Below are 17,604 nucleotides of genomic sequence, written 5' to 3'. Positions count from 1 at the left end.
TCTTGACCTTATAAAATCATATCTAAGTAAATAGCTCTAAAATCTCTGTATGAAGCCGATTAAAAACCACACTGAAAGACTTGTGTGGTGTTTTAAAGATCGAAAGCATACATGTACCTCCTGACATGTACCTCCTATTCTTAAAAAGCTTCCTTGATTTCCTGAAGTGGTTTCTTTTTTAACATAACTTCCCCCAAATGTTCCATTTTGACTCCAATCAAGAAATACGCATTTTAAGAAATCAAAAAAGCTGGGAATGAAAATTGGAATTTCATTAGTCACTTGTCTTTATGATGTCCCTCTAGTATTTTTAAATTTTTATTTCAACTTTTGAGCTTCATTTTGAACAGGAACTTGATGATATATCATATTACAATAAAATCTCCTAAGTCAGTGAATGTAACATATAAACAAAATTGCTGGACCTAGAAACATATAGATAAAGATCAGTTCCACAAATTCATTTGACAGAAGCAAACATACTCAAGGTGATATAATTTATTACTTCCTCCTGAGCAGGACAGACTTATTTGTGACAGGAATGAAGTCAACTGAATAGTCTGTTTAAACATAATGCAGTAAAGTAGTTGCTTCTTGACAGATAAGCCTGATCTCAGGTTCCCAACCCCGCCCCTTCAACATGGTCATGGTCCTCCACAGGGATGTTTTGTGCCTAAAGTTCCAATCAAGTGCTTTGGGTTTAATGTCTTTGGACTGAGCCCCTCCCTGGCTTCTGCCTGCAACTTCTGGGACAGTCTCTGATGAAGGTCTAGAGGGCTTCAGCACTTAGCCAAGACAATGTTGTGTATCATTGAGTGGCACTGACGTACTTGCTCTGGTAGAAAGCTACAAGCTGTGAACATGGTAAAAACCAACACATCCATATTCTTGCTTTAGTGGAAAATCTATTTATATGGTGATAAATGGTTTTCCTTGTTTAGTGTGAAAATCATTTATTTGTTTAGAGGACTGGCTTCTTAAGTGATACCAGCTTTTATGTTTAATAACATTTTTGGTTTAAAAATAAACTGGGAAAAATATAGCAAATTATTAAACAGTAAACAGAGGGAGATAATATTCATTTTCTCGTTTTAAATTTGCCTGTTTTTTATTTATCCAATAATTTATATTTGAAAAAAATGAAAATAAATTGTTCTATGTTTAAAATAAAATTTAAATGCTTCTAATGCAAAGCAGTGGCTCAGTAAAACAAATCCAAGGAATAATTTGATAAGAATATCTCTGTAAAAACAAAAGTCAACCAAGCCTAAAAGTCAGCTCCTACCAGACTGTAAAATGCAAGTTCCTGTTGTAGGGTGTTTTTTTGGGTTTTCTGGCAGTAACATAAGTGTACTGGTATCCTCCTCTCAAACTCTAGGCTAGCTACTACTGTTTATTCATTTATTCACACATTCATTCATTTATCGTGTAAATACCACCATCTAACACTGTGACTGCAACTGAGTAGGTTCTCTGAATGAATAAATAAAAACAAACTTAGAAGTGTGGCCTAAGAGATAACACACACTTGAGGAATTGACCAATATAAGAGGAAATGCAATAGAAGAGCCAAGATATGCTCTATCTTGCCCTTCCCAAGTCTGGGTACCAGATTTAGTGAATCAAGCAAGACTTGGTAGAATGAATTGGAGCAAACACCAAACAAAATAAAAGGCAAACCAATCAACTTTCTATAGAGAACTGAAAAGGTCATCAAGACTCTCCCAAACCCCAAATCTAAATGGCAGAGACCCAAAAGGCAGAAATGTAAATGAGCTCAAAGGACGCCCAGGTGTTCCCGGAAGCCCCGCCCTTCAGGGAGCCGAGCTGCGCAGGATGGGGCGGGGCTGGCAGGGTGGGAGGGGCCTGTCGTCTAGGCCACGCCCCTCTGTGGGCGGGTGTCAACCGGCCGGATGCGCAGGAGCTGGCGCGCCCCTGCCGTTTCCTAGGAGATGAAACACACAAGACGCCCGAGCCTCACACCCAAGCAGAAGAGGTAAGCGGCCGGCGCGGGCAGGTATTCCTGAGCCGGCTGCGGGGCCTCCGCCCTCCGCCCAGCCCAGTCCGAACCTGTCGTGGTGGCCGGCCCGACATGTCCCCTCGACGCCCAATCCTACCAGGGCCAACCTCCAAGGAGAGAAGGGGCCTGGACGCCGGTAGCGGGAGGAGGCCGGGAGGGGCGGGGCGGGCGGGGCGGGCGGCCTGCGCCGACGCGGTCCTGCTCTCCGATGCTCCCCGATCACTTTCCTGCGCTTCTAGACGGCGAGGTTTGGTCCCAGGTGGGAGGGTGACGGCGGGACACCCGTGATCTGAGGGACCCCTCCCCCGAACCTCTTCCTTAGTCCCCCTCCACCCCCCCACCCCCGCCCCAAACACACACACACACACACACACACACTCACACACACACACTCACACACACACACACACACACACACACTCACACACACACACTCACACACACACACACACACACACTCACACACACACACACACACACACACACACACACTCACATCTCCGCCGCTCCCTCTACAGCCTGGCTCGAGGGGAAATGACTTTCCGGAGTGAAGGCGGGCGGGGTCTCCCGAAGGCAGCGAATTGAGTTCAGATCACACACTACAACCTAAAAAAGGGAGAAGCCTTTTAAGGTTTGCAGAAAAAGGCTCAGAGCATCGGTGTAACGAAAACCGTTTCTTTACTGCAAATAAGATGGGTTGGAAGGTGGGGGGAGCAAACTGGTCTTTAGTGGTTTGTAACCTCAATTCTAAAAGGAAAGATTCATGTGATTGTGTTTAATTTTTTTAAGTGAGCGAACATTTGTTCTAATGATAACGGAATTCCATAGAGTCAAAGTTATCAGACTTATTTTAATCAGACAGACAACCCATTGAGTCAAACTAGTGGTGGAGACAGAAGTTACTTTTCAGTCTTTGGGCCTTCCTTTATGTCCCCCACCCCCCAGTTCACCCACCACTGCCTGATGGGGAAGGGAGGTACTTTCTGGGAAGGAGGCTACTGCCTAGGCGAGGCTGGTCTTGGACAAGGATGTTTGATTTCTTCGTCGGGGTTTTGGTTTTGTTTAGTTTTAAAATGATTTGTGAATATTAGCACAAAGCACTCATGCTTTTACATTTTAATACAGAATCTTTGTTTTTCCCATTGTAAAAGCTGCCCTTTTAATTTCTGTAAACATATTAGTTTGGAATCATTTTTCTGTTTTGCTTTTTAAACAATTTAGTGATTTTTAAGACATTACTTTTTAAAAAATAAATGTTAATGCCAGCCTTGGAGTGATATCATTACAGCAGGTTCTACTTAGACAAGTAGAAGATATCCAAACGATATCTGTTAAGTGGCTGGCAGACAGACACAAGTCTTACCCTCCTTTTGCCCTCTATGTTAATCTTTAATCCTATCTAAATCCCAACTTAACTGGCAGAAGCTGTTCAGAATAAAGCTAAGTTTACAGTAATTGTGCACTTAGATAAAAATATGAAAAAGAGAATGGGAGAGAGATTATATGGGTATTTTATTTAATGTAGATCTATAATTAAGCCTCTAAATAAATGTCTTCTTCATGAAATCAGAATATAAGGTTTGTTTAACCCATAGGAAAGTAAGTAAATATTGTAGCTTGATTGTAGAAAATTCCAAGTTCCTAACATTTCTGTTAAATTGAGGATCATAGTTACATTGCGTGTACTTGTGTTTTGCCTTGCTGCATATATATGGAAATAAATATGTATGGAAATTTCATGTACATAAGAAATCATATTATTACCTGCCTATTTTGCAGAATTAGCTTTTCATAGGTCAACAGAGAAGAATATATGTAACTTGTAGAGAAATAGTGTAGTGTGTGAACTGGGGACCCATAGGCAGTCTGTTTCTTAAATTAAATCTATTTCTTTTGACGAATAATCAGTTTAGGACCTTGCTATGCTACACTTATAAAAGTAGTTGTTTCTGTGAGTAGGTACATGGGAATAATGATTTTATTTTTAAAAAAACTTTATGTCTATGCCTCTTCACATTAGGCCATTGTAAGGGGACAGCTGAAATGGTTAGCATCTCATCCTGGAAAGCTATTTATTTTGTAATTATATGAATCAAAAGAGGCCTTGCCAAAATTTTTGTTTGGGAGCACAGTATGTAAATTTGTTTTACTAAAAGGTCAGGTAGGGTCATACCTATGATTTTCACCATTCTACCCCGCCCTCCCCCCCATGAAAGAAGCTGGGAAATGACCATGTCCAATTTATTCTGCCCTGAATGTAAGTATACCCTATCCCCGTGGTCCAAAAACTGCAGCTCACGAGCCACGTGCGGCTCTTTGGCCCCTTGAGTGTGGCTCTTCCACAAAATACCACGGCCTGGGCGAGTCTATTTTGAAGAAGTGGCGTTAGAAGAAGTTTAAGTTTAAAAAATGTGTCCTATCCTATAGCCATCTCACTTGAAACAGACTTTGTATTCCCACTGTACATTTGAAAGTCAGTTTGTCAGGCCTGGAACAAAGTTTCCAACAACCACTCTAAACTGTTTGGGCTTTGGGGCCAAATTTGGAAAGTGATTGATGACTGAATGATCTGTTGTGCTAATAGCACTGGTAATGGTGGTGGTTCATGGTCTTAATAGTGGAAAAGAAAGCCAATTAATTCCACTTTTACAGGCTGTTAAGTCCTGCAAGGTAAAGTGTTGACTACTATTTCTGACACCCTCTTACCTCTGAACTTCTGTTCCCACCTGGGCAGCTCCCTCTTTAATTTCCTTCTCAAGCAATGAGGTGTTCACATGAAAACAATTGTTGTGTATGCAACAAATTGTCAAAGGAGAGATAATGCTATTATCCTATTAATTGTATTAATTGAATAGTTTTCAGGGTGAAGTAAAGCATAAAATTTTCATGAGGGGAGCCCCAGGTAGATGCCTTTCTTCTTTACATTTTCTTTCCCCTCACTGTTTCTGGCCTATTGTTTTTACTATGTCCTTCAGGCATAGGATAAGCCTGATGTAGCCCCAGGATTTTGTTAATTGATGAACACAACTTGTACTTTCCAATTTGTCAGTAGCATCTTGGTATTTTAGGGTAAAGAGTTGGGTTAGGAATCTGTAGGTGGGGGTAGCTTTTATTGTAGGGTAATTCTGAATGGTTTGGGAGAAAGGAGTGGTTTCTTGCACTCAGCTCTATCAGTGATTGTAAAAGACAATTGTTTAGAAGTTAGGGACTACACTAAAAAAACACAGTTTCAGCCTGGCCAGTGTTGCTCAGTGGTTGAGCATCAACCTATGAATCAAGAGATCACAGTTCAATTCTCCAGGGCACATGCCTGGGTTGTGGGCTTGATCCCTAGTGTGGGGCATGCAGGAGGCAACCAATCAATCAATGATTCCCTCTCATCATTGCTGTTTCTATCTCTCTCTCCCTTTCTCTGAAATCAACAAAAAAATATTTTAAAAACCCACAGTTTCAGGCTAATGCAAGTATTAGACTGACTCCATCTTTGATTATCTGATCATAGATAGGTTATTTAATTCTATGTTTTTATTTTATAACTAGAGGCCCAGTGCACGAAATTTGTGCATTGGGGGGTGTCCCTCAGCCCAGCTTGCACGCTCTCCAATCTGGGACCCCTCGAGGGATGTCCGACTGCTCGTTCAGGCCCGATCCCTGGGATCGGGCCTAAATGGGCAGTCGGACATCCCTCTCACAATCCAGGACTGCTGGCTCCCAACTGCTCGCCTGCCTGCCTTCCTGATTGCCCCTAACTGCTTCTGCCTGCCAGCCTGACCACCCCCTAACTACTCCCCTGCCAGCCTGATTGATGCCTAACTGCTCCCCTGCCATCCTGTTTGCCCCTAACTGCCCTCCCCTGCAGGCCTGGTCACCCCTAACTGCCCTCCCCTGCATGCCTGGTCGCCCCCAACTGCTCTCCCCTGCAGGCCTGGGTCCCCCCCAACTGCCCTTCCCTGCAGGCTCAGTCACCCCCAACTTCCCTCCTCTGCCGGCCTGGTCACCCCTAACTACCCTCCCCTGCAGGCTTGATCGCCCCCTACTGCCCTCCCTTGCAGGCCTGGTCCCTCCCAACTGCCCTCCCCTGCTGGCCATCCTTTGGCGGCCATCTTTGACCACATGGGGGCAGCCATCATGTGTGTTGGAGTGATGGTCAATTTGCATATTACTCTTTTATTAGATAGGATAGAGGCCTGGTGCACCGGTAGGGGCCAGCTGGTTTGCCCTGAAGGGTGTCCCAGATCAGGGTAGGGGTTCCCTTGGGGCGTGGGGTGGCCTGGGTGAGGGGCCTGTGGTGGTTTGCAGGCCAACCATGCCCCCCAGCGACCCAAGCGGAGGCCCTAGTATCTGGGACTTATTTATCTTCTATAATTGAAACTTTGTAGCCTTGAGCGGAACCAAGCCTCCTGCTTGCTCCGTGGCCACAGCCATTTTTGTTGGGATTTATTTATCTTCTATAATTGAAACTTTGTAGTGGAGGCTAAGGCAGGCCAGAGCTGCGAGAGCTTGGCTTCCTCCATTGCCAGGGGCAACCCAAGCCTCCTGCTCTCTCCAGCTCTGTGGCTGCCGCCATTTTTGTTGGGATTTATTTATCTTCTATAATTGAAACTTTGTAGTCTTGAATGGAGGCCTGGGTCCACCAGTGTGTGCGGAAAACTTGGCTTCCTCCATTACCAGGGAAACCCAAGCCTCCTGCTCTCTCCGTGGCTGCAGCCATCTTGGTTGGGTTAATTTGCATATGTGCTCCTGATTGGTTGGTGGGCATGATTTGTGCGTGTAGCGGAGTGATGGCTAATTTGCATATTACTCTTTTATTAGATAGGATTTTACTGGTATGATGGCCATCATGTCCTTTTGGACAAATATATTCTCGGTATTGTTATTTATGCAGTAAACCTATAGAGAGCATCATTTCCTTAAAAGAGAGTATGTCACCTTAAATAGGGTAGCTAGAAAAGAATGTCAAGTAATTTAACATGTTGATAGTAAATTGCAAAATACTGATTTAATAAAATTCTAAATGATCAAAGAAAATGCATTTCAGTCCATAGTTTAACCATAACACATAGTATGAAACAAACAACCCAAGAGAGCTTTCAAAATTATATTTCCTTATACAGGTAAAGTAAAAATTAATAAAAGCAAATACATGTTTTGGTCAGGTACCCTGCAAAGGGATATTGCCTTTTTCTATATTAGTACCTTAATATTTAGAATCTGTGTCTGTATAATGTAAAGGCCATTTGCAAAAAAACTACATAAATGGAATCATTTGCTGGCCTTTGATAAAACCATTTGCTTTGACCTAAGCTGAGAAAAAATGAAGGAACCCCTAAATAGAACTGGAAGCTACTATCATGATCTCTTTTTCCAGATCTTGGCCACAGAATTAACATAGCCTAAGTGATTTCCCTTGTGGCTTTGAAGGGGTGGAAATCGTGTATGAAGTAAAATAAATGATAAATTAATACACACTCCCTCTTATTGAAAAGCCACAAAGGGTTCTTCCAAATTTTCCTGTGAACAAATACATTCCTGAATATAGGAAACAACTAGTTTTACTGTACTTCTCTATACTTGTTCTTTCTCCAGAAAACCTATCATTGGAAAACTTAGTTACTTTGAGAACGACATCACTCCTTGTTGATCCTAAATTTATGGATGTAATAGACAAACAATTTCGATGATTTGATTTGATTCTGTAGAAATTAAACAGTGTTATAATGAAAGGAGAATACTTTTTTAATGAAGTACCAAATTATAAAGGGCATTTTATTTATTTATTTATATTTTTTCTAAAAGGCATTTTGAAACACTCTATTATAATGGTGCCAAAATTCTGCAATAAGCATAAAGCCTTGTAAGTAATAGAGATATTAAAAAGCAAAATAAGAATGAAAAATAGATATGAATTAAGAAATAGTTCCTTGAAATGTGGAACTATGAGAGAACAATGGAGGAAACAAATATTGTAATGAAGTAAACACTAAGGCTAGTGCTTTGTTTTTCTGTAATTATAGTAATAAAATCAGAATCTATTGGAACCTGTACCCTTCAAATACATGCAGGTCCACAATCCCTTATTTGTAGTTTTAAAATCCATAAAGTTCTGAAAGATGAAATTTAAAAAATAAATTTGTGCAAACTCATTTGCAACAAAATATGACCTGAATGATGTGAGGCCATTCATAGTCTTTATTTATTTTACTTAGTATACTTTTCATATATTTTCCTGTAGGTATGGTTATGAGGCTAATGGGAGGCATTATATAACATCCTATATACTAAAAGGCTAATATGTAAATCAACCAAACGGTGGAACAACTGGTCGCTATGACGTTAAGTGACCACCAGGGAACAGACGCTCAATGCAGGGCTGCCCCCTGGTGGTCAGTGTGCTCCCACAGGGGGAGCGCCACTCAGCCAGAAGCCAGGCTCACGGCTGGCGAGCACAGCAGCTGTGGCAGGAGCCTCTCCTACCTCTGCATCAGTCGGACTTCCCCAGAGGGCTCCCGGACTGCGAGAGGGCGCAGGCCAGGCTGAGGGACACACCCCCACAAGTGCGCAAATTTCATGCACTGGGCCTCTAGTATGGTATATGCAGCATATTACTTTTCTAAAACGTGAAAACTCCTGGATTCCAAACAAATCTGGCCTAGGAGTTTCACGCAAGGGATTGTGGGTCAGATTAAATACAATGCAGACATTGATTCAAATAATTGATATAGTATAGATGTCTGATTTTCCAAGGTCTGTTTTGGAATAATATAGATTGTATTCAATAAAAAAGGAATCACACACATCATTTGGCCGATATTTATCAAACACTCATGGGATAGATAGCACAGTACCATGTAAATGAAGCAATCGCCAAATGAGTGTTATTCTGCTATATGTGAACTTCATTCTAAAAGGCACAAATGATTTGCTAACAAATGTTTAACACATTGGTATTTATATTATTTACTAGGGGCCCAGTGCATGAATTCATGCACCTTGAAAGGAACTGTGGGCCACAGGCTGTGGTGGGCACAGGGGCGGGTCTTGGCCCATCCTCTGCACCCCCGCCCAGCCCCTCCTGCCGTGGCCCCCAGTCTCCTGTCTGCCAGCAGCCCCGCTCCTGGCTCCGCCGCTCCTTTGCGTTGATGGCGCCAGCCCTGCTCGCACCTGCTGACAGCATGGAGTGATTGAGGCTGGTGCCAGCAGTGTGAGCGGGGCCGGTGCCGTCAGTGGGTGCGAGCAGTGGCTACTGCCCCAATTGCCCCTCAGGAGAAGCCCTCAGGGGCGATCAGTGCTGGCAGTGGGTGCAAGCAGGGCTATTGCCGGCAGCAGGTGCCAGCACCGGGCGGGACCGCGGTGCACGGGAGCAAAGATTTTTCAGTAACCACCAGAGACTCGCCCCAATGACAGCAACTGGTGCCCCACCTTGGTCTGGCGCCCCCGCTCACCTGCTTCACCATCCTGCCATGGCCAACGCCCACCATGTTCTGCACGCGCCCCCCTGGTGTCAGCGCACATCATAGCCACCAGTTGTTTGGTTGTTCCGCCATTCAGTCTATTTGCATATTAGGGTTTTATATATAGAGATAATTTTCCCCTGTAATATAGATTACCAGTAACTTTTTAAAGAGATTCTTTAATGAAAATGGTTTTTATTCTTGTTTTTATAGGGTGTTCATAAGAATGGATACACTGTTTCCTTGCCACATTCCTTATTGCTGTAGCTCATGAACCTACATAATCTTGGGGAAGAGCCTGTGTTTAATGATGACAAACCTGTTACCAGTATAGCAACAACAGTCTAACAGCAAAAACAAATAAAAATAAAGAAGCATTTAAATTTATTTTCGACAAAGAAGCCATTGCAATCAACAACTTCTGCCGCATTATTTTTCCAAGATGAACCGGTACACGACCATGCGACAGCTGGGGGATGGCACCTATGGGAGTGTGCTGATGGGCAAGAGTAATGAATCTGGGGAGCTGGTGGCCATCAAAAGGTACCGTATAGGACCCTGCAAAGTTTACCTTTGAAACACATCTTTATTTTCCTTTGTGTGCTTGTGAATACATGTCTTATATAGACGATCATATATTTTAGTACATCTAGTATTTATTGAGTGCTGAACTAAGCAGTTTACAATAAGCTTTTTTTATGCAGTAGTTTCTACTTTATAGCTAAGGAATTTAAGGCACAGAGCGGTTATTAAGTAATCTTTCCAAGGTCATATAATCAGTGAGCTGCTGAGTGAGGATTTGAATCCAGGCAGAACAGTTCCACAGCTACATTCTTGACTACCATGATGTGTTGCTAATTCTTTGTGCTGCCTTTCCTTTATTTATTTCCTTACCCCTGTGTATTACACTCTTGTAGAGGCTCAGAATAATCCCTATGGGTTAGTTTGATAAATAAGGAAAACTCTAAGCTTCCTGGGAATCTTCTAGGACATTTCAATAGGAAATTATAATACTAAATGAAAACAGTAGGGCATATAGGGTTTTTATTTTTCATTATCCAGCCTTGTAATTTCTACACCTGAAGAAACATTTTTTAGAACATGAATCCTATTTTTTCTTGTCTCCCATTTTATATGGTGACTAAAAATCCATTCATATAAATAATATAATCTCTATCTATGGTATATATAGTGGAATTACTTTATTACCCTAAATTCACTATTTATAGATTTATCTCTAACTAGTAGCCCTGTGCACAAATCCATGCACCACTAGCTCTCTGCCGCCCTCCTGTAGCTCTCTGCCTGCTGCCCCACCCTCCTGTAGCTTCCCCCGCCCCCCTGCCCCCTCATAGCTTGCTGCCCTGCTCCCTCCTTAGCTTTTTGCTGCCCACTTGTAGTTCGCTGCCCCACCCTCCTGCAGATCTGGTCGTTATGCAGTTGGTCAGTTGGTTGGTTGGTCATTACGCCTCAAGGCGTAATGGATAATTAGCATATTCCTCTCTTATTATATAGGATGGTAACCAACATTAGCATGGAAGAGGGGAAGTAAAAACAAAATTCAAGAAAGCTATTTCTAAAGTTTGGTTACTTCTGAATTATTGTTGATTTAAATAAATCAGTTAACTTTATGGGCCTCTTGTTTAAAGCTGAGGTAATGATATACAAGTTGTCAGACAAAATATTTTACTAAATTTGCTGCCAAAATTTGTCATTTCTTTCCCTACTCCATCTAATTATAGTATTTCATATTTATGTTTTAAATAAAACATATGACAAAGTCGCGAACTTGTACCAAATAGCCTTGAGATGTATAGAAGGGAGGTGATTTGTTTTTAAGGAGGAGAGAAGAGTGATATCATAGCTTGCCCAAAGTGAACTAATACCAGTAAGAAAGCCAACGTTATAATTTATGTTTTCAAGTTCTTAGTCCCCATACACTAAACTAACTTCTTTAAATTTCAGGATGAAGAGAAAGTTCTATTCTTGGGATGAATGTATGAACTTGAGAGAAGTTAAGGTAAAATCCTAGAGGTGAAACGAACAGGAGAAGGCCTTAGCTCTACCTCACAGCTCTCTCATTTCTGAGGATGGTGGCTAAGGAGACTATTCTTCTCTCTGTAGGAAGCAGTACAACAATAATTATATTTTTTACTTTTTCCTTTATCTTTCTAAAGTAATTTCTCATTTCTCATCAGAATGTCAGTAGAGAACAGAAAATAACTATAATTATATATTTGAAAGTACACTCTCACTTGTAAAAGAGCATTTTAACTTATATTATCAAAGGAAAGACAACTTTTTAATTCACTATATACCATTTCTTTATATTTTATGCTGTATGACTTCTATAAATTTTTTGGAGACTTTTGCATGGGATTTTAGATAGTAAAATCAGACCAAAGGTCAACCTAGTTAATAGACTGAGAAAAAAGTGACATATTGTTGACTTGGTTTATTTTCACACTTACATTCATTGCTTAAAACAGTTTACTGCTTACTTTAAATAGGTGTTCTAAGATTTTTTAGACATAAATATTGTAGATGTTAAAACTTAATTCATTAATGAATGCATAAGAAATAGACTATTACTTAAGATCATTATCATACCTAGCATTGATGAGATTTTGCCAACTTCTATAACTTTGCTATAAGAATGTTATTACTTATTTGCTGTGTTGCAGTCTCTGAAGAAACTTAATCATGCCAACGTGATTAAACTAAAAGAAGTTATCAGAGAAAATGACCATCTTTATTTTATATTTGAATATATGAAAGAAAACCTCTATCAATTAATGAAAGACAGGTATGTCTGTATTTTATGAAAATTATATTTTCCCCATTATCTCGATACTCCATAAATTTCAGATCCCTTCAATATGTCACACTTTAAAATGTTCAGATTATCTCTTCAAAAGGTGGATTTAAATTAATTAGTTATCATCATCAAAGGATAATATCTAACATTGAAGAACTAGCTATGACATAGCCACCATTTTTTTCTGCTATAATCTTTTAAAAGTCAAAATTAATGTTTCATAAAAACACCCATACTATCTATACTTTTTGAAACAAAGATCTATTTATTTATAATTTAATACTCAGTAGTAAAACTGGTCTTGGGCAAAATTGAGAAAATTATCTTTATTGCTCTCCCAAGTATCTTGTGAAAGGTTAATAAAGGATGGATGGAGGGATGGGTAGCTTTCTAAAAAGGACCTAATAAACTCATTAATTAGAATGCTTAAGTGAATGATAAAACTTAATGTTACCCATCCCAAGGAAATTCTCATTTTAATTTTTAAGCCTATGAACAGAATCTAAAGAGGAAAGCTTCAGTCATCTGCCATGAGCTTCAGAGATTAATATTTTATTTTTTAAAATACAATTTTTATTGACTTCAGAGAGGGAAGGAGAGGGAGACAGAGAGATGAAACATCAATGAGGAGAGAGAATCATTGATTGGCTGCCTTCTGTATGCCTACCCCCTCTTCCCCCCACTGGGTATTGAGTCCACAACCCGCAACCTGGGCATGTGCCCTGACCATAGAATCGAACCGTGACCTCCTGCCGCTCAACCGCAGAGCCACACAGGCAGGGTGGGGAGGATAATATTTTGGAGGTAGCTGCCCGTCACATCTGAGAGATTAATGTCCAAAATTTTGCCTGCTTTTAAAGCTAGAGTTGAACAAACGATCTTCAGATACTTTAGAAATAAATTTCCCAGTAGAACGATGTTGATTTCTTTCTCGGTATTTCTTTCGTACACACATATACTCAAGGCCTCAGGATGATGAGGGAATTTTTCTTAAATCATATTTTTCTGTCATTCAAAAAAATACTGATTGAATGCCTATGATTTTCCAAGCTGATATCATCATAACATTACCTCCCAAATCAGTATTTATTTTCTAGAGTTCTTTCTATCTATACAAGCATGCATGATTTTTGCATATTGTAATTTTAGTGGTGATACTATTTTATTTGATTCATTCACTTACAGGCATTTTTTAATGCTGATATATAATCTTCATAATTACAGTATGTTCTGTTAAATGACTATACCAAGCTTTAGTTAGTTCTAAACTATTTTAAAAGAAATAACTATCAATGGTAGAATAAGCTGGTAATTATAGTGCATAATATTGATAGAATTATTTTGTAGCCATTAAAAGTAATAATTATATAAGATTATGAAAATTCTTATAAGTAGATAAAAATCAGAAATCAAAATTGCATCTATATAACATTGACACAATATAAAAGTTATATATGCAAATGGATTAGAATTGCATTAGAATACTGAAAAATCAAAATAGTTTCTTAATTAGGTGGTGAAATTATGGGTAATCTTAACTTTTTGGCTTCTAATTATGCTGTTTAAAATATATGAAATGATAAACATATGCGTGATATATTGAAATGTACTTGTTGAAGAAAAAAATCAAGTACATATAAATATATGTCAGTGGAAGTGGTCAATGTAATAGCAAATGAACACTAAAAAGAATCAACTTTAGAATTTCATTATTCAATTCTGCTTTTCTAAATTAAGTGGAAATAAAAGTGATATTTAGAAAATTATTCACTATCAAAGGTACAAATTTAATCATTAACAAGTGTATATGGTAAAAGGCTGTTTGAGATTAAGTGGTAATTTTACACTTAGTTTTTGGTAGCTTAACTTCCTGAAACATTGTTTTGTGGATCCAGATTAATTTAAAAGCCTTTTTTGTTCAAGTAAACATTTCCATTTCAATTGGAGACCAATATACATTAACCTTTGTTCTGATACTATAAACTGTACCTTCAGCATATAGCATTCTTTTTGCAAAATTAAATTATTGGCAAGGATAAAAATATTTTGTTTCTTTAAAAATGTATAGTTTATGAATGTGAGTTTTAAAAATATTTCAATACTATATGATCAATAGCATTTTTAGGCCCTGGCTGGGTAGCTCAGTTGGTTAGAGCATCGCCCCATTATGCCAAGGTTATGGGTTTCTTCCCTGGTCAGGGTGTGTGTGTATGTGTGTCTGTTCTCTCTCTCTCTCTCTCTCTCTCTCTCTCTCTCTCTCTCTCTCTCTCTCTCTCTCTCTCTTCTCTCTCTCTTTTCTCTCAAGACAAAATTAATCGACACATAAAAAATTTTTAAATACTATTTCCAAATTTGATCAGTGTTTATCTTTCTCTATTGTTTGCTTCTAGCCCATTTGGTGGGACATTTTAAAATACTACATAAAAATATAATATAGTTAATAATATAATGTTAAAAAATAGGCCTTTTCCCATATGTTGAATGCTCGAATAAACATTCTAAATTAATCCAGCCAATCATGCTGAAATAAACATGTTAGAAAATGTTGAAATTATAATAAAATTGAAAAACTTTAAAATGATTAGTATTTCCAAAACATAGTATGGCTTCAGGGTCAAAGAAGAATTAATTCAGCACCAAATAATTAATGTTGGCCACATTAATTTGTGGTATACTATTGATTAATATTTGTCAGCCTTAATTTAGCTTTTATTTGGATCTTACTTTGGGCCTTGTGTAAATACCATATAAAGCTGCACTGTCCAATGCAGTAGCTACTAGTCACATAGGGCAATTCTGAAGTGTGGCTAGTCTGGATTGAGCTATAAGTGTAAAATAAATTACACATCAGATTTTAAAAATTTAGAACAAAAGATAGAATGTAAATTCATTAGTAATTTATTTATATTGATTGCATATTAAAGTAATATTTTGTATATACTGAGTTAAGTAAAACATTGTTAAACACGTAAGTGGGTCTCATTTGTGGCTCATTATATTTTTACTAGAGGCCCAGTGCACGAAATTTGTGCACTGGGGTGAGGGGTCCCTCAGCCCAGCCTGCACCCTCTCCAATCTGGGACCCCTTGGGCGATGTCCCTCTCACAATCTGGGACTGCTGGCTTCCAACCGCTTGCCTGCCTGCCAGCCTGATCACCCCCTAACCACTCCCCTGCCAGCCTGATCGACTCCTAACTGCTCTCCTGCCAGCCCGATTGCCCCCAACTGCCCTCCCCTGCCGGCCCGGTTGCCCCCAACTGCCCTCCCCAGCCAGCCCAGTCACCCCCAACTGCCCTCCCCTGCAGGCCTGGTCCCCCCCCCAACTACCCTCCCCTGCTGGCCTGATTGCCCACAACTACCCTCCCCTGCTGGCCATCTTTGACCACATGGGAGCGGCCATCTTGTGCAAGGGCATGAAGGTCAATTTGCATATTACCTCTTTATTATATAGGATTGGACAGTACCAATGCACACTGTACAACTGAAGCAGTTATGTCCTTAAAACTCAAAGCCTACATACATGGCACAGATTTGCATACTTGGCTTCTCTGATAGTTATGAGTTTTCCAATTTACTTTGCTCCTCTTGAGACAGTTTAGAATTTAGCTATAGAATTTAGCTATTTGAGTTTTTACCACCCAGTAAAACAAAAACAATTCTAATTTTCACTTTTGAAATTTATGATCTTTAGCACTATGAAATCGTACAGCATACCTTTATCCAGTATTATGAGGCCACAGGGGCTTCAAGGGAGGAGGAACCCTCTTATTGCTTTTGGTTGGTTGGTTAGCAGCATTAAATGACTGTTTGTTTCCTTTCTTCACAGAAACAAGTTGTTCCCTGAGTCAGTCATCAGAAATATTATGTATCAAATATTACAAGGGCTGGCATTTATCCATAAACATGGTAGGTTTCTTTTAAGTTTCACTTCCTGCCTCTTTGGATTATTGTTAAGATTATGCACAGGAATTGTATATAACTGTTAAACACTGTTATATTTGGATAACTGCAAGTTTGGAGTATGTGTGTGCCTACACATACTGATATTTTGTTTAAGTAATTTAGAATTTTTATTCTATATAAAATAAAATTTCTATAATCTATAATTATCTTCCTTTATAGTAGAATTTTTTAACAGTTTGATCATCGTAAGCCTTAAGTCTGTCATCATAAACCCATCCTGCAACCTTATACCCCTAATTTTACCATAGAAATAAAAAAATTACGTATATACATATATATACATATACATATATACATATACATATATGTGTGTGTGTGTGTGTGTGTGTGTGTATGCTAAATGGCCAGATTATTATTATTATCTCTGAACGCATAATAATCTGGCCACTCAGTGTGTGTGTGTGTGTGTGTGTGTGTGTGTGTGTGTGTGTGTCTATTAGAGGCCCGGTGCATGAATTCATGCGGGGTGGGTTCCGGCCAGCCTGGCCAGGGGGAGGGGACATGGGCGGTTGGCTGGCCTGCCTGCTGGTTGAACTCCTGGTCGAGGGGACAATTTGCATATTAGCCTTTTATTATATAGGATACATATATATGGCCCCACTTTTGGAAAAGATGGGAATACTTCCATCTACCAAGACCAATTATTGATATTTAAGTAGTTTAAATAACCCATGCTATGATAATTTATAGTTTCCCTTGGTATTTACATTTAGTTGTCTCTATTCTTTGAGTGAAATTAAAGCAAGTGATCTTATTTTTATGAATTTCTTATTTATGTAATCTTAATTTATATAGTTTTTTGCATATCTATCAAACCAGAACAATTACTCCAAAAAGTTAGTATGGTATTATTTTTAAAAAATCAGCAAACATTTGTTTAGAATCACTAGATGTGTGAATATTAAATTAGAAAGATTTTGCTATACCATTGCTGCATTCTGAACATAAGCACTCGAAAAACACCATCATTAGTCTCCTTTCATGTTTCATTCCATATTTTATATTTTCTTTTTCCTTTAACTGCTACAGGAAATAATTTATTTTCTAAAAATGTGATGTGGAATTCCATAGAAGCATTGTAAGAACATTACTGAATCCCCAGTTGTTTGTCTTATATAAACTGTTAAGGATTTTAAAAGTCTAAAACCCATGCTAACATACTACAACCCACTGGTAAAAGTCAGTCGTTTGTTAATTACATGGAAATAAACAGTGTATATGCTATTTTAATTTTTCATGATAGATTCCTGATCTTCAACCCAAAATATAGAACTGGGTGAATATAACATGCCACTGAAACTGCTCAGCATGTTAACTCTTGCTATTGGCCTGAGTTACTTTATGCTACTAAA

At 39.2% G+C, this 17,604-nt stretch overlaps 1 protein-coding gene across 4 annotated transcripts in view; it reads left to right on the top strand.

The window, feature by feature from the left end:
- Positions 1–1,908: 1,908 nt before the first annotated feature.
- MAK (male germ cell associated kinase) overlaps positions 1,909–17,604 on the top strand; it is a 59,600-nt gene continuing 43,904 nt past the window's right edge. For all 4 annotated transcript variants that reach the window (XM_079777663.1, XM_079777661.1, XM_079777664.1 and 1 more), the window contains exons 1-5: positions 1,909–1,996; positions 9,685–10,014; positions 11,437–11,491; positions 12,156–12,277; positions 16,116–16,195. In XM_079777663.1, the coding sequence (XP_079633789.1) occupies positions 9,914–10,014; positions 11,437–11,491; positions 12,156–12,277; positions 16,116–16,195 (358 nt within the window). In that variant the 5' untranslated portion in view covers positions 1,909–1,996; positions 9,685–9,913. The remainder of the gene's footprint in view (positions 1,997–9,684; positions 10,015–11,436; positions 11,492–12,155; positions 12,278–16,115; positions 16,196–17,604) is intronic.

Source organism: Cnephaeus nilssonii (genome assembly GCF_951640355.1).
Source record: "Cnephaeus nilssonii genome assembly, chromosome: 7".
NCBI lineage: Eukaryota > Metazoa > Chordata > Mammalia > Chiroptera > Vespertilionidae > Cnephaeus > Cnephaeus nilssonii.
The sequence above is the reverse complement of the archived record's forward strand: the minus strand, read 5'-3'. Positions and strand labels throughout refer to the sequence as shown.